The 27,534-nt window shown below is 40.6% G+C and overlaps 1 protein-coding gene across 2 annotated transcripts; it reads left to right on the top strand.

The window, feature by feature from the left end:
- The first annotated feature begins 199 nt into the window (after window positions 1-199).
- wsb2 (WD repeat and SOCS box containing 2) lies at window positions 200-27,534 on the top strand. Of its 2 annotated transcripts, XM_080208413.1 has the most exons (9): window positions 200-420; window positions 2,206-2,380; window positions 6,158-6,378; window positions 10,040-10,171; window positions 21,702-21,802; window positions 23,362-23,534; window positions 24,237-24,350; window positions 25,590-25,697; window positions 26,003-27,534. In XM_080208413.1, the coding sequence occupies exons 1-9, from the start codon at window positions 384-386 to the stop codon at window positions 26,163-26,165; spliced, it is 1,224 nt and encodes a 407-aa protein (XP_080064539.1). In that variant the 5' UTR covers window positions 200-383; the 3' UTR covers window positions 26,166-27,534. The 2 variants fall into 2 exon arrangements, with proteins under 2 accessions (XP_080064539.1, XP_080064540.1); XM_080208414.1 differs by lacking the exons at window positions 200-420; window positions 2,206-2,380; window positions 6,158-6,378; window positions 10,040-10,171 and adding an exon at window positions 21,345-21,417.

Raw genomic sequence — 27,534 nt, forward strand, 5'->3', positions numbered from 1 at the left:
TGACAGCAATAGTAGCAACTGGATTTTAAAAAGTCGTTAATCGGCTGTGAATCAGAGGAGCTGATGGTGGGTCATTGCAATGCATCCAAGGGTTTGTTTAATTTTCAGGGGGCATTTGTTTAGTCCTCCTGGCTACAAGGGGGCAGTAGAGGGTTGGGTCACATGGTGCAGATCAGGGCGGGGCTGGGTTGAGCTCAGCTGGTGGTTTTGGGAGTAGCAGCTGTTGCAGTGTAACTAGTGGCCGGAGCTTTCAAAGACAGCTGGACACCAGGTAGTCGCTGGTGATAAGACAGTATGGAACACTGTACTTTATAAACACCACCACACCCACCCCCCCCCCGAATGGATTGGAGAGGGAGAAGGAGAGGAGCTGAAGCTGTTTGATGGACGGATCGACAGGCTGCAGCCCCCAGCCTGCAGGTGAGCGAGCGCTGCAAGGACAACCCCTGGCAATCACCTTAGTACACGTCCCAATTACCTGTTTACACCGTAACCACGCACGGGAAGCTTCGTAAGGTTTAAACACACACCACACACACACACACACACGTTTGGGTCTTTTGTTAATGCTTCGGATAGTTAAATAATGTTTCTCCTTAAAGGGACATCGTCCCTTGTTTTAAAAGGCGTTTGCCTAGCCCACGAGTTCAGGACGACAACCCGCTTACCAACCAAGGCTCAGACGACGGGCCACGGAGTCACATTATAGGTTCCAAGTCCCACTCCCAGAAACTTGAGCATCAATCCTGGCAGCGCAGTAAGGAGGGAGTGCTGCACTGTAGGAGGTACAGTCTTTCGGATGAGTGGTCACACCCTCCCCCACCCCCCGCCGGTATGGCAGTATTACAAAGAAGAACATTTTCCCGCGATGTCCTGATCATATCCCTCAATCAACATCACTAAAACAGACCTTCTGGTCGTTTTCACATTGCTGTTTGTAGGATTTGCTGTGTGCAAATACCTCAAGGTCGAGGTAAGATACTGCGGATGATGGAATCTGAAACAAAAACAAAATGCTGGCAAATCTCAGAAGGTCTCTCAGCATTTGTGGAGGGAGAATGGAGCCAATGTTGAAACGTAAGCTGTATCCTCTCCACAGATGTTGTCACACCTGCTGAGATTCTCCAGCATTTTCTGTTTTGTGCTAATACATTCTATGCATTACAACAATTGGCTGTAAAGTGCTTTTGAGATGACATCTGGGTGGAAAAGTTTTGATATAAATGCAAGCCTTTCTTACTGAAATACGTTGTATAGTCAATCTTAATCATATGTTCCAGTCTCTGGAGTGGGGTGTGATCATGCAATGTTCTGATTGATAGACCTGACTAGATAACATTAAAATTAGCAGTTCCTCAAGATCAGATTAATCCTCACCTAATGGGTAGTGAGATGACTGTCTGTAGGGGTGAAATGTGCTTAGTAGTTTTCACTGGATGACAGAACTGCTTTTCCAAGGCAAAGGGTACCCTGTTGAACAGAATCAAGACAGCTCGACTCTTGCATCTCACTGTGTGCTATACCTGTATTGAATGCTCAATACTGACACTGGATGCCTCTAATGGGAGGAATGTCTCTCAGCAAGGCTGTAAAGTGCTTTTGAGATGACATCTGGGTGGAAAAACTCAAAACGTGAAAAAATTGCCAGAATTGATAACTAAGGGTTCTAATTCTGAGACTTCAGCCAGGCTCTGAGACTAGCTATGTAATGTTTTAGAAACTGAGGGGGTACGAGATTTGAATCATTGAATCACAAGGGACTGACCGTGATGTTTGATGATTAATTTTGGATTGTCACCATTTGAGGAAGCATGAATAAATCAGTTAAATGGCCCATGAAAAGTGAATTTAATTTTAAACTAAAATTGCTCCTACCATAACCAAGAAGTGATGATTTCATTTTCTACTTGAGATAATTTGGCATGAGTACGAAGGAATAATGACTTGTGCCTTTTTTCTTGTATATTTTAGCAGGTCTTTTTAAGGAAAATTGAAACATCTGGTGAAATTGCAATGATATGTTTAAATGGTGTTGCCTCATAATGGATTTTTCCTTGATATGAAAGGATGACTTAACATGTAAATATTATCTGAAAACGTGCTTGTTGTGGGTGAAGAGACAGGATGGTTGTAGGGCACTTTTTAATGAGGGTCATGTTATGTACCTGTTTAATAACCAGCATAATGCTTTGTTTTGTTTTACAGCAGCTGAGTCTCTCCTGCTGGCAAAATTGATACCCAGCAGATCCCGTGAATTAGCTTGTAAATCCGGCTCTGAGACTTGGAGTGTGGCATTTTCTCCTGATGGCTTGTACTTTGCATGGTCACAGGGGCACAATATTGTGAAGTTGGTACCTTGGCCACTTGAAGATCCCAAAACGTAAGTTTGCAAATTCATTGCTTGAGGAATCCAGACGAAACTATTATTAGAAATGTTTATTCTTGAGCATTTTCCTGTCCTATATTTTTTCATTTTTTAAAAATTCATACATGGGTGTCACTGGCTGCCCAGCATCTATTGCCCATCCTTAGATGCCTGAGGGCAGTTGAGAACCAACCACATTGCTGTGTCTCTAGAGTCACATGTAAGCCAGACCAGATAATGACGGCAGATTTCCTTCCCTGAAGAACATTAGTGAACTAGATGAGCTTTTCTGACAATCGACAGTGGTTTCATGGTCATCAGTAGATTCTTAATTCCCAATATTTTGTTTTTTTTATTATTCAAACTCCACCCTCTGTCGTGGAGGGATTTGAACCTAGGTCCCCAGAACATTAGTTGAGTTCAATGAAAATATGCTGCACTGAAATTTCCCTTGTTCTCTATGATTGAGTACCCACTCCCAAAATATTCAGATTATTGAGGTAGAAAATTTGCAGATCATACATAAATGAAACAGGCATGGGAATAAAGATGAACAAAAGAAACACATGATTTTGTACACCAAGCAAATTTAAGATAAAATAATTGAGCAATGTCATTTAGCCATTGTGATAGAACAGCTCTGTGTGGCTTGATAATGTTCTGCAAATATACATACCCTCTCTCCTGTGCTTAAATGCAAAAGGAGCAAAACGTGAGGCTAGTGAGAAGTTCTCCAAATTATCTTTTTGTATATATCTGAAAAATATAATAAAATGTTAGCAGTCTTTGGAGTATAATGTAACTGCTGGCATTGTTTCAAAAGATGTTCTGATTTTAATGGTCCTCTGAAAAATCCTTCAGTTTTATAAATATGCCCATATTGCTTGTTACAGCAGCAAAAAGTTTTAATAATTTCAAATGAGTTTTGGCATTGACTCCCCTGAAGAATAATTAAATGATGTCGAGATTTTTTTGTTGCTTGGTCAGTAGCCCAGTTGTATCCAAGGGGATTATTTGTTCATGATTTAGCAGAGGGAAGATGTTGAATTAAAATACAGTAAAGATGGCAATGTTGCTTTTCAATCAGCGAGCCCAAAAGACTGCCATCCAGCACAGCTATGTCTATGATGGAAAGGGAATCATAACCCACAAGTTGCCAAAATGCCAGAGATTGTGGTGTCTGTGCATGCCTACGTCCAATATTGGTGCTTTATTAGGTGCCTGCTGGTTGAGACAATGTGGTGTTAGGTTACTACCAATGTACAGAATGAACTGATTCAGCTGCACATAGTGTTTTCTGAGGCCTTCATGTTGTGATCTTAGTTTGGAATAATCCTTTGGGATTTATTTCTACTGGTATAAAGTCCAAATCGGTACTTGTAGCCATCCGGTAGGTTAGGAGTGCAGGAGGTGGAACCAACAGGAACTCAATAAATGATGTCATCCTCTCGTTCTGGCATCCTTTTTTAATGCTTCGAACCGCACAAGAGTAGAACCAGTTCCCAGAAGTTCGTTGAATCATTTTAATGGAGTATTAGTATGATCAGGCCACGCTTCAGTTCCTTCCCCGCCTTTGTTAAGCTGATGAACTCTCAGGCTTGTTCTGATCATGTTTCACTTCCTCAATTTTTCTAGGACAACATTTCTTGCAGATGATGTCATAAGCAATCGCTGTTTAAATGGAAGTATTCTCAACACATGATCAGAAACTAAAGCAAGTCATGCTGAATTTGATTAAATCTGTTTAATGTAATGATTTTTCAAAATGATACTGCTATCAATTTTCTCTCTTTTCCTCCCCTCTGTTCCTGAAGATATCTCCCAATTTCTCATTCAAATACCTGGATGAGTGTCATTCCAATAGCATTCAAGAGCTCAAAACCACCCTATCGGCGACACATCCACCATCTTAAATATTAATTTTCACCAACACAGTGGCAGCAGTGTGTGCCAGGTACTAGATCATAAAACCCTACAGTGCAGGAGCAGGCCACTTGGCTCATCAAGCCTGCACCAACCACAATCCCACCCAGGTACCATCCCCATACACAGAGGGTGGTGGGTGTCTGGAACTCGCTGCCGGGGAGGTAGTGAAAGCAGATACAGTAGTGATTTTTTTAAAGGACGTCTGGACAAATGCATGAATGTGATGGGATTAGAGGGATATGGTCACTGGAGCGGTAGGGGCTTTTAGTTCAGTTGGGCAGCATGGTGGGTGCAGGCTCAGAGGGCCGGAAGGCCTGTTCCTGTGCTTTAATTCTCTTGGTAACCCCATGTACGCAAGCTTGTTTCCCTGATGCTAAGGGGCAATTTACCATGGCCAATCCATCTAACCCACACATCTTTGTAGTGCAGCAACTTTCCAAGGCCAGTGTACATACACTACGTGGACTACAGCATTTCAAGGATGCTCACCAGCACCCCTGCCACCACCACCATCACCACCATCACCCCCCTCCCCCCCCAGGGCAATTAAGGATGGACAATAAATGCTAACCTTGCCACTGATGTTCACCTCCCACATATGTACAAAAGAAATATATATTTCTGTGAGCTTAGACAGTGATAATTTGCAGCTTTGTGATAATTGAGCCTGTCCTCTTCTGACCCTGCTCCCACAAGTACACATCTTCAGCAGAGACCGTGAATGGCCATTAGGAATTATTGATAATGTGTCGCCTCCCTACCTCAAAGGTTGAGCCTGATTTGAAGTGCCTCGTTGCTGACCAACGTGAACATCAGAGTTTTTCACATTACGCAATACACTTAGTTTTACCTGTTCCTTTCCCTTCTTCTTTTATCTACAATGTTTCTTCTGTGCAAAAGATAATTCACCCCTTGCTTGGGCTATGCTTCCATGTCTATTGGTCAAGTGGTCTGTTTTGACTTTGAAGCTGCTAATTGTGTGATGTTATCATGCAGAATATTACCCAGACTTGTCCACCATTAATCCTTATCTTTCTGTCTAGCCATGCACATTTTTAGCAAGCACTGCTGTATCTTGATCAGGAGCAAGAACTTGACCACAATGCAGGGGTGCTGAGACCAATGTAATGCCTCTACTGTTGCCCCCAATGGAGATCAGCTAACTCACCATGGACATGTCCATTGGGAAAAGATGAACAGCCTCGATCTCTTGTCTTCCTCTTGAAAACAGAAGGCTGAGGGGTGGCACAAGGGATGTTACTAAAATTATGAAAGGTTTTGATAAAGTAAAAGATCTTGTGGGAAAGAGCAATGCATGAGGCCATGAATAGAAGGTGGCCACCAAGAAATATGATGGGGAATTGAGGAGAAACTACCCAGAGAGTAGTGAGAATGTGGAATTCAGTACCACCGGAAGTCATCGAGGTGAATAGTATAACTGCACTTGAGGGGAAAATGAAACAGGCACGCGAGAGAAGGGAATTGAGGGCTATGCTGAGTTAGATGAGGAACTTGAGTGCTGGCATGAAATGGTTGAGCAGAATGGTTTGGTTCTGTTACTGTACATCCTATGTAATTTCATGTACCTTTTATCAATTATCAGTAAAAACTATAATTGGTAACATTCCACAATAATCATGGATTAAGCTATCTTTTGCTTTTAACAATAAGGAACATTTTAACAGATTAGTCAGCATTTCCCAATGCTGAATTGTGGATTAAATGCCAGGAACTAGCACAAGTTGCAGGTTAGCAGGTATCACAATTTGGGTGTGCACAGACAGCAGATTTTGAACTTAATTAGGTTAGCATATCTTCAGTAAATTCTCCCTCTGTTCATGCTTTGTCCTTATCTTCTTTCTGCAGAAGCTATAAAAGTACACATCGTCTTAAAGCAGATGGAAGTGCAAAGGGCCAGTGCGGAGAAAGGATAATCGATTGTGGTCAAATAGTGTGGGGGTTATCGTTCGGAACATGTCCATCTGAGGATGGAAATCAGTCATCTGAGAACCAGCACAAGTGCTTGGGTACAATCCTTGCCGCGGGTCTGACCAATGGAGAAATCAAGTTGTGGAAAGTGCCTACTGGTAAAACAACTTGTGGTATTTCTGAACGTGGGCCAATGCTCTCATAGTGCTGAAAGAATGTAATTGTCACTTGATGTCTTTAAACAGTTTACATTCAAAGCAGGAATCCTTTTCCTCTTCACTCGTCAAGGTATTGACTCTTGCTGTAGTTATTGATTCAGGCTGCAACACTTTGTTCAGTTGTCCACTGTATGTGTTTCAGCTTTGTCATGGAGCGTTGGCAGTCACTACAATTACAGGATGGATCACAGCCAAGCCTAATCCTGTTTACACCCTTAATTCTCAGATATCTAACGTTTAACATGCTTCATAATGATCATGTGTGGAAATTCTGACTGATTTTCCCCTTGCTAATTTAAGGGTTCTGAAGCTAACTGTAGTGCTCCAAATCTTGTCTTGGTCAAAATGAGCTCAGTTGATAAGAAGCCTTAGCATTTTCTGTATGGCTCAGTTGTTCAATGAATGAACTTGCTCAACTATCGAGAGAGCTGAGGACACCTTTTGGATATCAATGCACATTCATTTTCTTAACATTTTACGTACACCACGAGAAACATTTTGATTCATTTCTTCATAATGACCTTTTGTTTATTATCAAAGTCTTGCCCGCTAATTTTTCTCCTCTTCCCAAACTCAATAAAGGAATTGCGAAGGAGTAATGTAATAAGGTGAGGATTAAATTATGAGAGCTGCCCAGGCATACTTGGCTGCCTCTTGCATTTCAGCTTTAGATACCAGGACAGAAAAGGATGGTAATTGGTGGAATTTCCTGTGGAGCTCTGTACTAGTGGTCTCCTCCGCTTGTCCTACTTGTTCTTTAAGCAAACTAGACGGCTAAATTGTGGTCCTCAAGGTTGGAGGAAAAATGTGAAAATTCAACTATTGTCCAACACTAGTGCTTTGTGTTTCTTAAAAACAAAATACTTTGAACTAATACTAATTGGGAAGGAGGTTGCTAATACATAACTGAAAATTCCCTCTTAATCCTTTTTTATCAATGGCCTATGCGTACAGTTGGGTAATTATGTCCACTATATTGCATGAAATTGCACTGGTTTGGCTTCAGGTTTCCACTAAAATCTATTTGCATAAACACGAGCATATATTCTGCCATGAACTTGTGCGTCAGGCGCTATAGTCAAACGAAATTTGCTGCCCAAAAATATTCCTTACATATTTGAGTTTTATTAATACAATTGAAGATTTTATCAGCAAAAATACCCATTTTTAATAATTGTCCAGTCTTCCACTTCTGAATAACCCCATTTAAAATCAGTAAAATGACTTTGGAAAAGAAACAAACTGCTGAACTATTCAACAATTACGTTGGTGCCCACAAGGTGGCTTCTTCATAAATACTTATTGCTATATAAAACTTTTTTGAAATGTACCTGTCAGTTTTAGAAAGTGAGGAGCGCTTTCCCACAATGGTGCAAAAAGAATCCTGCAGTTTGAATCCTGAACCAACATGAAAGATCATCAGTTGCACAATTGTGAGTGGCTTCGGCCTTAACTCATTACGCTTAAAATCCCCCCAGTTTACTTTGTGCTCATTTGGCTGATCATCAGATTGGATTTCAAGTACCACACACTATTATTATCAAAAAGAAATGTGTAAAACAAAATTAAAAATCCTATAATCCAGCATTTGCAAATTGTCAATTTAGAAATTTGTCTTTTATTTATTTTAGCAGTTAAATGTCCCTTGTATCTATATTGATTTTATGATCTGCCGTATTCGGCATTACAGTTTTATTGGGCTGAGTGTAGTTTTTGTAAAATGCGCTAATGTTTTGCAAACCAGTAAGGAGAACATGTCTTCTGTGTTTAAACTTTGGTTGTAAACGAGTTCAGAGATTTTATTTTGAAAGTGATCTAGTGTAAACTCTTCTGTAAAAGTGGTCTGTACTGTGCAATAGCTGTTTATTAGTATCTTTTGTGGGCAAAAGCACCCATTGCATTATTTAAGAAAATACAAATGCGAGTCTTCTGTGTTTGAGTTGAGGGTATGTGTTAGGACTGACATCTGATTGAAAGATACTGGTGTAAAAGGACATATGTAGCCTTTTGATGTTTTCAAAATTTTTCGACCAACCATTTTGAATTTGTTCTTTGTGTAGAACAGGGACTATCCTAGTTGCTATTTTATATTCTGGCTTGTATGAGAGAAATTAACTTTGAAAAATAATTTTTTTTCACGTGAAATCTGTAATAATTGGGTGGTGTGCAGCTAAGTGGATTGCATTGTAGGATGGGGCATGAGGTCAAGGATTCATGTCTGCAATTGTAATTGGACTTTATGTAAAACTTTGAAAGAATTATGATTAGCCTTTTGCAAACAAAAGCAATGAAAAAATGAATGCTGTTGATGAGAACTGATTGAAAAGAGTGCTGTTGACAGTGTGAGGTTTCTAAGTTAACATTGGTTCATTATTTGTGTCTGTGATTTTGCAATTATCACTCACAGTAAATGGCAGTGGCATCATCAGAGTGCTGCTGTCACACAAACAAGTCAGCTCCAATTTTGTGAAAGGCTCAAACTTCTGGTTCATTTTGCAGATGATGATACTTGCTTTCTGTCTGCTTTTGATGCTGTGTAGGGACATATTCTCAGACATGCATGGGGAAAAGCCCTGAGAAGATTCACAATCCTAAAGGTAGCCCATACTAACTGCATATTGTTCAATGTTGGTTAATTTGGGAACCATGGTATGCGCTAATTCAGCGCTCTCCCACCGAATGCACTCCCTCCACCAAACCATTGCAAACATTAGAAGCTGATGACAGAGATAAAGGGGAAAATGCCAATGCATTCGGACTACAAAAGCCACAAGAAGCAAACTCCATTTTTAACTGTGTTTAATCTTTAAAGGAGAGTATTGATTGTCTCGATTTAACAACCGGTTAGATAATTCAATGGTTTTCATGCTAACAGTTTCAATACTAGCTATTTCTGCTTTTATGACTTTCATGGACAGCTAGCATTGATTCGCCCTCATTGATCTATAGTGTTAAAGTTCTGCTAAGCACCCAAACTTGCCTCAACAATGGTCATTTAGAAACTAAAACATGTAGGAACATGTTCTTGTTCTGATTTATTTGTGACCCACTTTTGTGGTTTGTAGCAACCGAAAGTGCAAACGTTATGTTGGACAAGTACCAAAGTAAACTATTTAGTAATCTTACATTTGGACAGATGCCTGCAGTATGTGCTGAGTATTTCAACCCTGTTACAAATCTTTCACTTGATCAGTTGTTTAACGACCGGAACTGACATCTTCAGAACAAAAAGGTCACCAGTTTAATCCCTAACAGTTAACTGATGTCACTTCACTAGGGGTACCACTGATTACTGCGACACCTTGTTGGCCCCAAAGGATAAAATCAGAATCAGCCAGGGTTTCTCCTCACTGTCACTATCATGGTGACTCCACACACCAGGTGTAATGTATTGAGTTAGGGCAGGTGAGTTCTTGGCTGTGATGCTTGCTGTAGTTGAGTGTCTTGGCTAACATTCAACATCTGAGTTGATAAGAATGATCTCTGGGGAGGGATTGGAAAATTGACACTCCTGGAAGCCCCCTTGTCTGGAGACTGAACTGATGAACTTCACCATTTTTCATGACATGTAGTTTTTAAACATCTCCTATTTCTGTTGCAGCATGTCTTCTCTTCAGTTTAAAAGGACACCAATCTGTAGTGAGGTGTTTTGCTTTTATCTCCAATGAAGACTTCATGTTGATTTCTGCATCACGAGACACAACAATGCGTGTATGGGATCTTAAACAGGACGGTACGTGGACATAATTTTCTGCGAATATCATAAAAGAGAAACCTGGTATTTAACTTGTGTTGTGAGACTATAAATTGGAAGAAATATCCCCCCCACCCCCACCCCCACCACCACTGCTGCTAGCAACACCACAACAAACTTGAGTAATTTCTTCAAAAGTTGTATGTGGAGGGTAACAGTTCTGATATGAATAGCAGGAGTTGTGAGAATGGATTTACAGTATTTTCAACTCTCCCTTTTTATCAGCTTACTTTCCTCACCCCCACCCCCCATACTCACCAACACGATGCCAAAGCAGTAATTTTTTTAATGAAATGGCCTGGTGCAAGTACCAGGTGGGAATTCAGGGGCTTTTGTGATGCCTTTGACTTAAGAAGCATTTATAATGTAGCACTGACCCTACGCTTTTTAAAATGGGTGAGGCAGTGTGTATAATGGACATCACAAGCTCAGGGGCTTAGTGAACAGTTCGGTGGTTTTTGATACAGCACAGGAGGAGGCCATTTGACTGATTTTTAACTGCTATTTTTTAAACAGCTGTCCAATTAGTTTTTACTCCCCTGCTCTTTCCCCATTGTTGTCTAATTATATTTATTTTGGATATTTATCCAATTCCCTTTTCCAAAGTTATTATTGAATCTGCTTCCACCACCTTTTCAGGCAGTACACCTCTGCTCGTAACAACTCACTGAGTAATTGTTTTCCTTGTGCTGCCTCTATTTTTCTTTCTGCCTTATCTATGTTCTCTGGTTAACGATCCTTCTGCCATTCACATTCCAACCATGGAATAGCATCGAATAAATCCATTGTCCATCCCTTTTAAGGCATGCATTCATCCTTCCTAAAGTGTGGTAAACAGGATAGAGGATGGATCAGCCCTAATCAGTATTTTTAGAAAGATTCAGTAAAACTTCCCTGTTTTTTAAATTTACGTCTCTGATGATAAAGCCAAGGCTCCTGAATGTTTTATTTTTGAGAGCGACCCCTCGGATTGTCCTGCCACCTTCAAGCATTTTTGTAAATACATACTCAGCTATCAGTCTTTTTTGATGTTGTGCCATTTGGTTTATTTTGCCTCTTTCTCATTCTTGCTACAAAAATTTGTCAATTCACACCTCTGTTAAATCTCATCTTCATGTGTCTGCCCATTTCACTAATCTGTCTGTAACCTCCTGAAGTCTGTTCTGTTAGCCTTTTTTTGCTCATGTGATGTGGCTATCACTGTCAAGATCAGAGTTTATTTCCTAGCTCTAATTGCTCTTGAGAAGGCGCTGGTGAGTGCCGCCTTAAACTGCTGCAATCGCTGAGGATATACCCACAGTACTGTTAGGGAGGGAGTTCCAGGATTTTAACCCAGTGCCAGTGATTGGCAATACGTTTCCATTCAGTACGTTGTGTAATTTGAAAGGGAGCTTTATGGAGATGTTCACAAGTGCCTGCCAACTTTGTCCGTTTGGTTGAGGTAGTAGTTTTGGGAGGTGCTGTCAAAGAAGGAGTAAACATGTGAGGTGATGGATAAGGTGCAAATCAAGTGGGCTGCTTTAGTTTTGGAAGGTATTGAACGTTTTCTGTACTCTTGGAGCTGTATTCGGTCGTATTCCTGACTTCTACCTTGTAGATGGTGGACAGCTTTGGCAAGTGAAGAAGCAAGTCACTTGTTATAGAAAATGCAACTCTGATTTGCTCTTGTAGCCATGGTATTTATGCCACTGGTCCATTCTAAGTTTACAATCAATTGTAAGCCCCAGGACGTTAGGGAATTTAGTGATGAGTGAATGCCATAGGGGAGATGATTACACTTCCCTGTTGTTGGAATGGTCATTGCTTGGCATTTGTGTGATACGAACGTTACTTGCTACCTATCAGCCTAAGGAAGAACATTGTCTTGTTCCATGTGAGCATGGACTGCTTTGGTATCTGAGGAGTCTCGAGTGGTACTGAACACCATGCAATCAAAACATCTCTATTTCTGATTTGTGATGGAAGGTAGGTTGCTGAAGGTGATTGGGCCTAGAACACTGCCCTGAGGAACTCCTCCTCAATTGATGTTCTGTTGGATTGGTCTCCACAACAGCACAATTATCCTTTGTGCATGATATGACTCCAGCCATTGGAGAATTTTCTTTAATCCCTGTTGACTTAAATTTTATTAAGAGCTCCTTGATGCCACATTTGTTCAATGTCAAGTGCAGTTAAGTCTCACTTCCCTTCACCTCTGGAATGCAGCTATTTCACATACATTTAGACCAAAGCTGTAAGGAGATCTGGAGCTGTGGCCCTGGCGGAGCTCAAGCTAAGTATCAGCAAGTAAGTGCTGCTTGACAGCATAGTAGATGGAAGTTTCTTGAAATCAAATTGGCTGAAGTCTGACATCTGAGGTGCTGAGCTCCAGCATCAATAAAGTGAAGGATGCGTTTATGGTTTCTTCCTCCCATTAGCTGTTTAATTGCATTCAGCATTCATGACTCGATGATTGAGTTTGATTTATTATTGTAACATGTATTAGTATAAGCGAAAAGTGTTATTTCTTGCGTGCTATATAGACAAAGCATACTGTACATAGGAAAGAAGGTGCAGAATGTAGTGTTACAGACATAGCTTGTGTGTAAAGAAAGATCAATATGAGGCATGTCCATTCAAAATTCTGATGGTTGCAGGGAAGAACTATTTTTTTCCCCAATGAAAGAAGGTGGAAGAGAGTATGTCCGGGGTGCGTGGGGCCCTTGATTATGCTGCCCGCTTTTCTGTAGAAGCGGGAAGTGGAGACGGTCAATGGGTAGGAGGCAGGTTTGTGTGATGGACTGGGGTTTGTTCGTGAATTTCTTGTGGTCTTGGTCAGAGCAGGAGCCATACCAAGCTGTGAAGTGGCAAGACTGCAGGGCTTTGATCTGAACTGGTGGTTGTGGGTTTGCTTAGCTCTCTCCATGACATGCTGCTTCTGCTGCTCAGTATGAATAGTTTTTTTTTAGTTTCACTATGTTGGCATCTCACTTTGGTATGCTTGGCACTGATTCTGGCATACCTTCCTACACTCCTTATTAAACATCATCACAATTTAGTACATTTGGGTTTTGTATCATCTGCAAACTTTGAAATTATGCTCAGCAAACAGATGATTAGAAGAAGCAACACTTTGTAATACTGATCTTTGGGGAATACCATATATACTTTCCTCCAGCCTGGGGTGGGCGGGGTGTAGAAACAAACAACCGTTCATTACTTCTCTCTGCTCCCTGGCTAATTTAATATCTACACTGCCATTGTCTCGTTCTCTCTATGGGTTTTATTTTTGCTTACAGCTCTAATAGATACTTTACCGAATGTCTTTTGAATGATAATTTGCAGTATCTGCGTGACTCAAACACCAAATTTTCATTTATTAGCCCATAATTTACCAAATGTCAATTTAGTTTCTGAATTATTCTATTCAAATTTTCCCCACCACTACCATTAGATTGACAGGCCTGTAGTTGTCAGACTTATTCTTTTGCCTTTTTGTTTTGAACAGGGGTGTAATTTCAATGAAGTAAAATAGTGACGCATGGCAGGGCTGCTTGTACTTAAGTGCACATCCTGTAACACGTGGGGACTTCAGGACTCAACAGGAAAGTTCGTTTGCTTATTAATCACGAGTAGGCTTATATTCACACTGCAATGAAGTTGCTGTGAAAATCCCCTAGTTGCCACAATCTGACGCCTGTTCAGATACACTGAACGGAGAATTTAGCATGGCCAATTCACCTAACCTGCATGTCTTTGGAGTGTGGGAGGACTCGGAGGAAACCCAGGGAGAACATGCAAACTCCACACAGTGACCCAAGCCAGGAATCAAACAACACAAGGAGTATAACGAACAAAGTCAATGAATTGAGGGCACAGATAGATGCATGGCAGCATGATATCACTGATGTACCAAAAACTTGGCTTAAAAAGGAGCAAAAATGGCAGCTCAACATCCTTGGGGATAGAACTGTCGGGCAGGATTGAAAAGAGGCTGAAAAGGTGGGGCTGTAGCATATTGGTTAAAGAATTCATTGCAGCTGTGAGGAGGGTTGATGTACTAAATGAGTCATTGTTTGGGTTAAACTTTAGTGTAAAGAGGACATAGAACATTACAGCGCAGTACAGGCCCTAATATAGACCTGCTAATAATGAGCAAGAGAGATAGGAGAGCAAATGAGTGCAGAAATATTAGGAAAATAGTAGTTGTCCTAATATCAACCAGGATCTGAACAGTGTAGTAGGCACAGAATTCTTGAACTATATTCAAGAGAATTTTTAGCCAGCACAAGCCCAGTGAGATGGGGTGCAATTCTCGGTTTCAACCTTGGGAAACAAAGCTTGGCAAGTGCATGAAGTGTCAGTGGGTGACCATGATAGTTAGATTTAGCATCTTTATGGAAAAGGATGAGGATAGAACAGGAGTAAAAGTTCTAAATTGGGGAAAGATAAATTTGATGAAGCTGTGAGGTGATCTGGCAAAAGTGACTGGTTACAGCAATTGGAAGGAAATCAGTGACAGACCACAGCGTGGCATTTAAAAACGCAATTCTATGGGCACAGCGTGTACATGTTCCCACATAGAAAAAGGGCGGTACTGCCAAATCTAGAGTCAGTTTGGTTTTTGAGAAATATGCAAAAAAGATTAAGCCAAAAAAGAGAGCTCATGACCATTACAACAAACTTTATACTCCTCTAGGCTTTCTACAGTATTGAAAATTCAGTTTTAAAAAAATGTAATTGGGAAGGCAAAGAAGAGGATATGAAAATATATTGGCAGGTAAAATAAAAGAAAACCCAAAAAAATGTTTTGAGTACATTAAAAGAATAACTAACTAAGGAAGTGGTGGGGTCGATCAGAGATTTACATGTTAACTTAGAAAGAAAAAAATCATAAAAACTCTACAATACAGAAAGAGGCCTTTCGGCCCATCAAGTCTGCACCGACCACAATCGCACCCAGGCCCTATCCCCACATCCCGACGTATTTACCCGCAAATCCCTCTAACCTATGCATCCCAGGACACTAAGGGCAATTTTAGCATAGCCAATCAACCTAACCGGCACATCTTTGTACTGTGTGAAGAAACTGGAGGAAACCCACACAGACATGAAGGTGCAAACTCCACGCACAGTGACCCAAACTGGGAATCGAACCCAGGTCCCTGGCACTGTGAAGTAGCAATGCTAGCTACTGTGCTGCCCGGTAGCACTGGTGAGCTGATGCTGAAGATGTGGGCAGTTTCTTGATGAGTGCTTTGTCTCTGTCTTCAGTAGGGAGGAGGATGATGCCAATGTTCTTGTTAGAGGAGTGTGAAATATTGGCTACAATAAGCAGATTGAGAGAGAAGGAACTGACATTCTTGAAGATGGATAAATTACCAGAGGCAGATGGTAGTAACATGCTTTAATGATCATTTTCAAACCCTCACTAGATATAAATGAAGTACCAGAAGTTTGTGAACATTGCACCATTATTTTAAAAAAGGTGCAAGGCTGGTCAGCCTGACCTCGCTGGTGGACAAGTTATTAGATTCCATCCTGAGACAGGCTAACTGTTACTTAGAAAGGAATAGATTAATCAGGGATAATCAGCAAGGTTTTGTAAGAGAAGGTCATGTCTTATTTACTCAAAAGATTTGATTGAATTACTAATAAGTGGAGGATTGAGTGTAGTGCAGTGGATTTTGCCTTCATGGATTTTAGTAGGTGTTCAACAAAGTACCACATGGCAGAATTTGATTTTATTATTGTCATGTGTTAATGGACAGTGAAAAGTATTGTTCCTTGCATGTGATACAGACAAAACATAACATTCATAGAGAAGGAAACGGGAGAGTGCAGAATGTAATGTTAGTCATAACTAGGGTGTAGAGAAAGACTTAACTTAATGCAAGATAAGTCCATTCAAAAGTCTGACAACAGCAGGGAAGAAGCTCTTCTTGAGTCGGTTGGTACGTAACCTCACACTTTTATATTTTTTTCCTGAAGGAAGAGAGCGTCCAGAGTGCATGGAATCCTTAATTATGCTGGCTGCTTTGCCGAGGCAGCGGCAAGTGTAGACCAAGTCAATGGTGTAAGGTTGGTTTGTGTGATGGATTGGGCTACATTCACAACCTTTTGTAGTTCCTTGTGGTCTTGGACAGAGCAAAAGCCATACCAAGTTGATTTACAACCAAAAGGAATGCTTTCTATGGTGCATCTGTAAAAATTGGTGAGAGTTGTAGCTGACATGCTAAATTTCCTTAGTCCTCTGAGAAGGTAGAGGTGTTGGTGAGCTTTCTTAACTATAGTGTCAGCATGGGGGAACTAGGACAGGTTGTTCGTGACCTGGACACCTAAAAACTCGATCCTTTCTACTTCATTCCCTTTGAAATAGACAGGGGCATGTTCTCCTTTATGCTTCCTGAAGTGAAGAACATAAGAACATAGGAGCAGGAGTCGGCCATGTAGCCCTTTGAGCCTGCCCCGCCATTCAGTAAGATCATGGCTGATCTGAAGTGGATCAGTTCCGCTTTCCCGCTTTCTCCCCATAACCCTTAATTCCCTTGTCTGTCAGAAACCTATCTACCCGTGACTTAAATATATTAAGCGAGGTAGCCTCCACCACTTCAACGGGCAGAGAATCCCAGAGATTCACCACCCTTTGAGTGAAGAAGTTCCTCCTCAACTCTGATCTAAACTGCACCCCCCCCCCCCCCCCCCCACCACCCCCCATCTTGAGGCTGTGCCCTCTAGTCCTGCTATCCTTTCTAAGCAGGAAGAATCTCTCTACCTCTACCCTATTCATCCCCTTCATTATCTTGTATGTCTCTATAAGATCCCCCCTCATCCTTCTAAACTCTAACGAGTACAGACCCAGTCTATTTAGTCTCTCTTCATAGTCCAACCCCCTCATCTGCAGTATCAGCCCAGTGAACCTCCTCTGCACTCCCTCCAAGGCCAATATATCCATCCGCAAGTGCGGCAACCAAAACTCCAGCTGTGGTCTCACCAGTACCCTGTACAGTTGCAGCAAGACCTCCTTTTATATTCTATCCGCCTCGCTATAAAGGCCAACATTCCATTCGCCGCCTTGATCACCTGCAGACTGGGTTTTTGTGACTTGTGCACAAGGACCCCCACATCCCTCTGCACCGTAGCATGCTGCAGCTTTTCGCCTTTTAAATAATAATCCCTCCTACCATTATTTCTGCCAAAGTGGATAACCTCACACTTGCTAACATTATACTCTATCTGCCAGGTCCTCGCCCACTCGCTCAGCCTATCCAGATCTCTCTGCAGTCTTTCCACACCTTCCACACAATTTGTTTTTCCACTCATCTTTGTGTTATCAGCAAATTTCGTCACCCTACACTCAGCCCCCTCCTCCAGATCATCTATATAAATGCTAAACAGTTGAGGCCCCAGCACTGATCCCTGCGGCACTCCACTAGTCATCAACCGGCAACCAGAATAGCACCCATTGATACCAACTCTCTGCTTCCTAATAGACAGCCAATCCTCTATCCACGCTAACACCTTACCACTAACTCCATGCACCCTAACCTTCTGTAGCAACCTTTTATGAGGCACCTTATCAAACGCCTTTTGGAAATCTAAAAACACCACATCCACTGGTTCCCCTCTATCTACCGCACTAATCACATCCTCATAAAATCCAATAAATTCGTCAAACACGGCTTCCCCTTAACGAATCCGTGCTGCGTCTGCTCGATCAAACCATTCTTTTCTAGGTGCCTTGCTATTTCTTCTTTGACGGATTCTAGCATTTTTCTAACTGCAGACATTAAACTAACCGGCCTATAATTCCTGCCTTTTGTCTGCTACCTTTTTTAAACAGCTGCATAACATTAGCCATTTTCCAATCTTCCGGCACTTCCCCGGAATCCAGCGAATTTTGATAAATAATTACTAAGGCACCCACTATCACCTCTGCCATTTTTTCAGAACCCTGGGATGCATTCCATCCGGTCCTGGGGACTTGTCCACCTTCAGTGCCATTAGTCTATCGGGCACTACCTCTCTAGTGACAGTAATCGCATTCAGGCCCTCAACTCCTACTGTCCTTCTATCTTTAAGATCCAGCAAACTATTCGCGTCCTCCTCCGTGAAGACCGAGGCAAAAAAGTTATTTAAAGCCTCAGCCATTTCCTCATCTCCCACCGCTAAATTTTTCCTCTCATCCTCTAAGGGTCCAACATTCACTCTAGCCAGCCTTCTCTTCTTCATATATTTGTAAAAACTTTTACTGTCCTTTTTCATATTTAGTGCTAGTTTAGCTTCATAGTCTATCTTTCCTTTCTCTATCACCTTCTTAGTCATTCTTTGTTGATTTTTAAATTTTTCCCAATCTTCTAATCACCCACTACTTTTAGCCACTCTGAATGCAAGTTGATGACAATCTCCTTTGTTTTGTTGAATTGAGGGAGAAATTATTGTTGCCGCACAGTTCACCAGCTTCTCTATCTTGTTCTCGTATTCTGTCTCGTCATTGTTTGAGATCCAACCCCACTGTGGTGGTGTTTTCAGCAAAAACGAAAATCGAATTGGAGGGGAGTTTGGCTGCACAGTCATAGGAGTCTAATAGGAGCCTGAGAACACAGCCTTGTGGGGCACTGGTGTTGAGGATGATTGTCGAGGGGACGCTATTGTCTATCCTTATTGATTGATTGTGGTCTGTGAGTTAGGAAGTTCAGGATACAGTTGCAGAGGGAAGTGCCGATGCCCAAGCCACAGAGTTTGGAGATTATTATTCCCACAAAACTAATGCTGTGTGAGCAGTAGTGTTGTGGTGAGAATTTGGGAGTTAGATCCAAAATTGACTCAGCGACAGGTGACAAAGGGTAATGGTTATTTTTATGAATGAAAAGTGGTTTCCAGTGGTGTGCCACAGGGCTCAATGTTGGGTCTCTTGCCTATCCAACCTATCCTGCAATTTTCAAGCACTTTCAGGCAACCAACATTCTTAGAAATCTCTGCCATACTCCCTTCAGAGCAATTATATCCTCCTCGTAATGTGGCAACCAGAAATGTTGACAAAATGTGGCCCGTTAAGTATTTTATGAAGTTCTATCATTTCCAGCCTGCCCCCAACTGTGTTTATATATCCAATAAAGGAAATCATTCCATGTTTATGACCATATGGCCTGTGGACAGGCACTCAAGTCCCACTTCATCTACTCATATCCTCCTGTTTGTGTATTTCATAGCTTTGTCTGCCCTCTCCAAATGCGCGCGCACATCTCTGGATTGAATTCCATGTGCCATATTTTTCATCTACTCAATCAAAACATTGCTATCATCCTGGGGACATCAGCTATTCTTTCTCACTGTCCACCACGCGGCCAATTTTTCTGTCATCTGCAAACGTTACAATCATGCACTCGCATTTAAGTCCAACAAACAATCCCCTTTTTCCCTAGCAGAGAGGTCAGTTACCAGGGGGCACAGATTTGAGATGATTGATAGAAGGATTAGAGGGGACATGAGGAAACTTGACTCGGAGGTGATGGGTGTTTGGAATTCACTGCCTGGTTTGGAGGTGGAGGCAGAAACCAGCAGCTCATTTAAAAGGCACCTGGATCTGAACCTGAAGTGCTATAACTTGCAAGGCAATAGACTGGGTGCTGAAAGGTGGGATGAGAATGGGGCAACTAATTTTTTTTTGTTTTTTTTCAACCGGCACAGACAGAATAGGCCGGCCTCATTCTGTGCTGTAACATCTCTATGGTAACATTTAACTGTCCTTTGGCATTTACTCCTTTTATCAAAGGCAGTTCAGTCCGCAGATCCTTTGCAGTTTCTACCTTTTTTACTTCCTTCAGTAATTTTTGAAAGCATCCCATCCAGGTCAGGTGACTTTTCTGTCAAGTTTTCTTTTAAGTGCTTCCTCTCTATTTTTATCCTTAAAAAAGAATTATTAGCTTCCACTTTGCTATATTAATAACATTCTCTTTCCAAGGGAAGACGGATGCAGGTTATTCATTTAGTACGTCAGCAATGCCTTTTGCCTCCAGAAAAACTTTTTTATTTTGCCTTTTTAATTGGACCCAACTCTCTTAACCATCACTCTGTTATAAAAGATTTTTGGATTTTTTTGCTCTTAATCATACTTCTTGTTGCATGGACTATTGGTCATCCAATACATTATTCTACAGAGTGGAAGTAACTTAATACCAATACCCTGATGGTGGTTGGACAGCGACAAAGTGCTTCTACACAAGAGGGGGTGAGGAGACCAAAGTCAAATCGCATTGGGACATTCATGCCCACCTGTTAGTGATTGTTTTATATACAATATAAGCAGCAGGCACTCACCATCCTGACTTGGAAAAAATCCCTGTTCCATCACCCTGGTCAGACCCCACTTGGAATACTGTGCTCAGTACTGGTTGTCTCATTACAGGAAGGATGTGGAAGCCATTGAAAGGGTGCGGAGGTGACTTACAAGGGTGTTGTCTGGATTGGGTGGCATGCCTTATGAGGATAGGTTGAGAGAGCTCGGTCTTTTCTCCTTGGAGAGACAAAGGATGAGAGGTGACCTGATAGAGGTGTATCAGATGTTGAGAGGTATTGATTGGGTGGATTCTTGGAGGCTTTTTCCCAGGGCTGAAATGACTGCCACAAGAGGACACAGGTTTAGGGTGCTGGGGAGTAGGTACAGAGGAGAAGTCAGGGCTAAGTTTTTCACTCAGGGTGGTGGGTTCGTGGAATTGGCTGCTGGCGGCGGTGGTGGAGGCAGATTCGATAGGGTCTTTTAAGAGACTTCTGGATGAGTACATGGGACTTAGTAGGATTGAGGTTACAGGTAAGTCTAGTAGGTAGAGATACATTCGGCGCAACTTGTGGGCCGAAGGGTCTGTTTATAGTGTAGTTTTTCTATGTCCTATCATGTTCACCGGGTCAAAAATCCTGGAATTCCCTCCCTAACACTACGCGTTTACCTGCACCTCGGGACTGCAGTGGTTCAAGAAGACAGCTCGCCACCAACTTCTGAAGGGCAACTAGGGATGGGCAGTTAAATACTGGTGTAGCCCACAACCCCACATCCTCTAAATGAATTTAAAAAAGGCATTATAGAAAAGAAAACACGTTGGTGCATGAAGCAAACTTAAATTAAAATTATAATTGTGTTCTCAACATTAATTTGTCGTTTTTCAATAATAGTGTTGCAGCTTCAAGATTTCATTGTACGCCATTATGGTTCTCCGGATGTTGTTTTTGATATTCTGATGATCAGAAAGGTGCTTTTTTTTTATTAAAACATTCAGTATTTTAATCAACTGTCAACTAGATGTATGAATCATATTTAATAGTTGACGGTATATGATGACTAAGAATCTAAAATTGCTTTTGTTAAATGCTTTAGATACTTTATCTGTCAATCAGAATTCCTAGCATATTCTGTCATACAAAATATTTCTCATAGTTTGATACTTCTTTGTCACAATTATGATGTCTTCCATAGCTGAGGATTGTTTAATGATGATACATTGCTACTTTATTTCTTTCTCTCCACCCTTTTCAGGTAAACTACTGCATATATTAAATGGCCATAACCAATGGATTTATTGTTGTGCTGTCACTCCTGATTCAAGTATGCTTTGTTCTGTCGGAGGAGGAAAGACTGTAAGTTTCCAACCTGAACTATAAAGATCAATCAGCATGAGCCTTTTGGACAGGAAACATTTATTTTACACATGATGTGTCTTGTAGATAATTAAACAATGACACTAAGATGCTACTGAGTTACGAATGACAGTAGTTTTGTTAAAAGTACATAGTAATTCGAAAAGAATGTTCTGTTGAACATTTCAACAGAGTTCTGGAAGTTAACTCCCATTAATTAATGTTCACAATCTATTCTTACCCATCCAGTTTCGAACCATAGATAGCCATTACTAACATTTGTGGGATGTTAGGAAAATTCACACCCTTCTGATCAAAGTCAATTACTGCTGCACCTAAAGTTTAGTAATTAATGAATGAAGGTTATCTTTGACTTGTGGATAAGGTCCAATGAATCTGTCATTTGTGACAACTATACCAGACACCTGGCAATATTTTCTTGCTGAACTTGTTAGATCAGCTGCTGTGTTTGCATTTGTTTACAACCAGAGGAAGCATTCAGATATAAAGTTCAATGAGACTAGTAACCCATTTCTTGGTGGCTATCTTGGGGTGGTGTATAAAATTTATGTTTTTGCATCTGATCTTTATTTCTTTCCTTTTGGTTCCTTTACCACCTTCAAAATTCATTTCTCTCTTTATGTTACTGAAATAGCTGAGATGTCTGTCGCTGTGAAGAAGGCTGTCAAATTAGAATTGCGAAACAATTAATTTTATGACCTATCTGCAATGTATTCCCTTAATGGGAAGGTGTGGCAGTGTCTCACGGGTTCAGTATCATCTTCCTGTATTGCAGATTAGATATCTGAACCAATAACTTTGTACCTTCCCTTGGTATCATTTTAATTTGGCAGTAACTTCAGTGATCCTACTTACTTGGGATGCCTTTGCGGACCTAGCTTTTTTGTATGATGTACCTGCATGTGCTCTTCTATATATTTATCAACGTTTCTGTCCTTAAGATCCTCCTTAAAACCTAGATGTTTGACCAAGCAATCAGTCCGCCCTCCTTACATCTCTTTTCGTCTGATTATTCCTCAAAGATTTTCAACGATGCTTCAACATGAAAAAAAATTGTTATACAAATATAAACTCTTGTACTTGCAATTGCAAGTCTTGGGTGGATTTTGTTGCTATATCAATTTGAAGGAATCTTGGAAACTGACTTGAAATGAGAATGTAATTTATGTTGTCTTGGCGAATAGTTCCAACATCAGTCCTTCTGCTGCAGAAATATTGTCTCATGTCTGGACATTTACAAGACAGAATCTGGCTTGTCTGTGTGTGAGGGAGGTGAATCTCTGAAAATTGAATTTTTACAGTATCAGAAATCAGTTTAACTGGTATCAACATTTCTGGTAAGGGCAGTATGTCCCTGGGTGTTTTTTTTTGTGTATTTGCAGAGGTACTCATTGCATTTGAGGACCTGGGAAATCTATCCTAATAATACTTTAGGTATGAACATTAAATAGTGCATTTGCTAGGTAATTATTTTGGGTTTGACGGGTTTCTATTGGAATTAAGAAGTTGTGGTAAGTTTAGCTGTATGGTGATTGCAGGTGTTGCTATGGAGCACGGTATCGTATACAGTGATTCGGAAACTAGAAGGACATGGCGGTGATGTCATATCATGTGCATTTTCCCCCAATGGGGCATTACTAGCTACTGCATCTTATGACACACAAGTGATAGTATGGGACCCACACACTGGAGAAAGCCTGATGAAGCTAAGGTAAAGAAGCAATTTGTGCAAAATTAAACGACTGTTTTTGCTTTGTTACATAGCAAATGTTTCTAATGTGGTGTATGGAATGATATCGAACACTTAAATCCTAATGTTTGTGTATATTTGTACAATGAGTGAGTTTGATCTTGGACTCTTTGGGTATAAATTTGGCATTAAAAGAAAAGCGTCTGTGGAGAAAAAGTAAGAGTTATTGAGCTGGATTAAATGGCGACATTGGTAGGCTCAACCACTGCCTGTTGAGCCAGTGACAATCCCAGCTTTGACGAAGGGTCGTCTGGACTCAACGTCAGCTCTTTTCTCTCCTTACAGATGCCGCCAGACCTGCTGAGATTTTCCAGCGTTTTCTCCTTTTTGTTTGACAACCCTATTGTGGCTATTCCAGAAAGCCCTGAAAGTGCTATCGTGTACTTCAGTTACTTCCCTGTCATTGGGTCCCAAGGTCTTCCAGTGGATTTTCCTGCCTCCAAAAGCTGAGGCCTAATTGGAACAAACATGCCTGATTTTTAGCTTTGGGAAGTTGCCCCCACCCACATGAATTAGGGGAAGACATTTTGTGTAAAGTTCGTATTTTTTTTTGGGGGGAAAAACTGAGGATGTATCATTGGAAACCAGGTTAAAAGCGGATTCTAAACACCCTTGGTTATAAATCAGAACAAATTTTGTTAACATAAAGTTCTTGTATTGCAGGCATTGTTCCCCATTTGCTGATCTGGATGTTAATGATGGCTTCAGTATTGGATTTGTACGAGCAGTCTGCTTTTCCAAGGAAGGACTAAATATTACCTCTGTAGCAGATGATGGGTGAGATCTATGTACCCTCTTAAATGGGTGAGGGAGAGGGGATCCTTTTTTATTCAAGAACTGTATATTGTAATATTTATTAATGATGCAATCTGAATAGTTACTCCGGCTTCTAAAGGGAAGAAATGCCCTGGAAGTTAGGATTTTTGTTTTGGCGGGATGGGTGAATATTGCTGTTGTGGCTACCACAACTGGAAAGAGTTTGGAGGCAGCTAGGTGGGTGGGCAAAAAGGCCAGCCTCAGTGATCTATCACTTCGGAGGTAAAAAGAAACAAGAAACAGCCCACCAAAACTCACCCCCGACAAACTCCCTGCTAACCCTTGCCACCTGATACCCCCCCCCCCCCCCCCCCCCCCACTGATCCCCATAAACATTTATATCCCCTACTCTGTGCCAAATCGTGCCAGGTTGTACCCCAACATATCACCCTTTTTTGCCCTATTTCCTCTATGCCAACTCACTCAGTAACTGTCATGGACAGACCTGAGGACCCAAGCCAAGATTAAATTTTCTTAAGTGTCCATTGATGTATGCACGGTTTCAATGAAAACAGTCAGTTTTTTTTAAAAAAAACACACATTTAACTTTTAAACACTTAAGTTTATTTTTCAAATATTTAAAGAACGGGAGATTTAAATCCCTTTGACAGCTCTTGACAGCTCCAATGATTTTTATGCATTTTTTTTTAAACACACATTCATGTCTACCATTAACAATAGCACGGAGTACCTAGCTGCTCCCAAAAGAATCCTGAGAGAATATTCAAAAGGTTATCCTATCTCTCAAAATGCTGGCAAATTTAGATCTTTTACCAGGTCTAAAGTGTGCATATCATGTTAGATATGTTACTAGTGGAGGTCAGACCTGATTTGAACCAGCTCAATTGTCCATGGATATGTTATTTTAGAACCTGCACATTCTTTATCCCCCTGCACACCCCCCCCCCACTTCCCCTTGAAAAAATGGCAGGTGTGGGACTTTGGATTTGTAATTCCTTTGTTGGGATGGAGAGCCCCTTCATTTGTGTGGAAATTTAGGCCCAAGTTTTCTACAAGATATTATTATATCTGATTAGATTTGTAATCTGCAGTTAGTTTTTAAGTTTGCTACACTAATTTACTCATCGTGTCTACTTAACATGCCATTGTTCATGCTACTTGGGTTAAAGGCCAATCTGTCTTTGTTTAATATGAAATCTGCAGATCATAATTTTTAATTCAAAGTATTTTTGTGTCAAGGTTGCTGAGAATTTGGTGCTTGGAATCGCAAAGGACAACCTATGTTGCTCCTCTAGCCAATGGACTCTGTTGTACATTCTCTCCACATGGTAGTGTACTAGCAACAGGGTAAGGATACTTCTGAGGTTTAACACTACGAAAGGGTTTAACTGTTGATCTGTAAGTTTGAGCAGTAAATTTACCAGTCGTATAACCAAAATGGTGTCTTGAGTGATTCCTGCTGGTGAGACCCAGATCTTAGCTGTTCTTTTCGGTACCGAGTAGAAGGACAATCAGAAATACATCAGTTATGGAGCTGAATTATAGAGAAAAATGGCTGACAAAATATTCTCTCTGTAGGATTCTTTGTTAAATGTACTTGTACTTATACAAAGTAGTTTACAACTTATGCTTTCCCCTCCCTCCTCATCCAGGACAAGAGATGGCCATGTTAAGTTCTGGACAATAGCAAGGGTGCTGCCAACTCTGCAACACATTTGTCGCAACGCTCTACGCCGTGTGATGACGACTCATCAAGTTATGCTCTTGCCTGTTCCAAAGAAAATAAAAGAGTTTTTGGTTTATAAGAAGTTCTAGTTTGCACTTGCAGAGGTAATGTAACGGGATGGGAGGAAAATCTTACCTGACAGTGAATTTTTTACCAAGATTTATTTGATTTGTTGCGATTTAAAAACATGATTACACTAAGAGTTGGGTCACCAAAAACAGCCTTATGTTTCTAAAAGGTGCTTAGGTTATGTTTAATTAGATTCTTGCAAATGGCTCAATTTCTATCTCTTGCATACCGCCGGAATGTTTTACTTTTTATAAAGTCAAGTGAGTGTTCGAAACTAGGACACAATGAATGCTCAAAAAGATGACCAGGCTGAAACTTAAAATATTTTGTTAACGAAACTTCCAATCATTTAGAGAAAGAAAACCCATAACTGATGTACCACCTTCTTATCTCCAGTTTATTTAACCAATCATGTATCCACAAGAATTGTGTGGCTCAGAATTGCACAAGGAGGGCAAATCATGGTTATTCACTTATCCATTTGTCTAGAATGACACTACAGTCTTAATTGTTCCTTTTTTAAATAATTTATCCTCACTAATTAAATCCGTAAATCTGAATCCTAAAATTTACATTTTACGAATTTGTACTGTGCCTTGCCAACAGTGGAAAGAATATTTTAGATTTATCTTAATTTTTCTCCAATTGAAATCTCCTCACAACTGCTACCTGTAACTACACTACACTTCTAGGCTAAGAAAAATCACTAGTGCAAAGTGTAGTGTACTATCTTCATTTTTAAAATATTTCTCCTTGTTTGTATTTTCTTACTGTCCTGTTGTAACTTTTCACCATTTCTCTTTTGGACTAGTGATTTTTCTTAGCCTAGAATCAGAATTTTATAGTACAGAAGCAGACTCGTTTTGACCCATTGCATCTATGCCGCCTCTAAGCTAGTCTGCCTTCTAACTTTGCACTTCTGTTCTTTTTCACATGCACTAGATTTAAATGCAGTGTGGAAATGCAAGTGACAGATTCTTATAAGAATGTCAAAGAAACCTGACTAAAGCGGAGATGCAGCAAAATTCTTAAAAAATCCCCTCAATGGTACAAAGCTATTAGATCAGTGTGCATTTTTTGAAATCAATAGATGTGCAGATTTTATCATTGATCATAATCACTTTCCATAGAACAGAATTTCTTTTCAATGTTGTCACACATTTTGAATTAAGAAATCACTTGTAATTAACTTCACGTTTGCTTCTCACTACTGCACCAAGATGTTTTATACCTCCGATTTAATTTAACAAGTGCAAAATATCGCCTTGAAGATTTGATATTAAATATTATTTGTATAAGCCTGTTTATTTTCATTATATTTAAAAAATAGAATATATTTTCAGTACTCCTGTCTGACTTTTAGAAATAAAACAATTTAATTTAAAGTTG

The sequence above is a fragment of the Carcharhinus amblyrhynchos genome, chromosome 20 (genome assembly GCF_965287045.1).
Source record: "Carcharhinus amblyrhynchos chromosome 20, sCarAmb.v2.hapA, whole genome shotgun sequence".
NCBI lineage: Eukaryota > Metazoa > Chordata > Chondrichthyes > Carcharhiniformes > Carcharhinidae > Carcharhinus > Carcharhinus amblyrhynchos.

Excerpts from the sequence above, each read along its gene's own strand:
- wsb2 (XM_080208413.1), top strand. The coding sequence starts at position 384 with ATGGACGGATCGACAGGCTGCAGCCCCCAGCCTGCAG. Across the intron at positions 6,379-10,039 it reads GTTGTGGAAAGTGCCTACTG|CATGTCTTCTCTTCAGTTTA; the intron begins GTAAAACAACTT and ends TTTCTGTTGCAG. Across the intron at positions 23,535-24,236 it reads GAAAGCCTGATGAAGCTAAG|GCATTGTTCCCCATTTGCTG; the intron begins GTAAAGAAGCAA and ends CTTGTATTGCAG.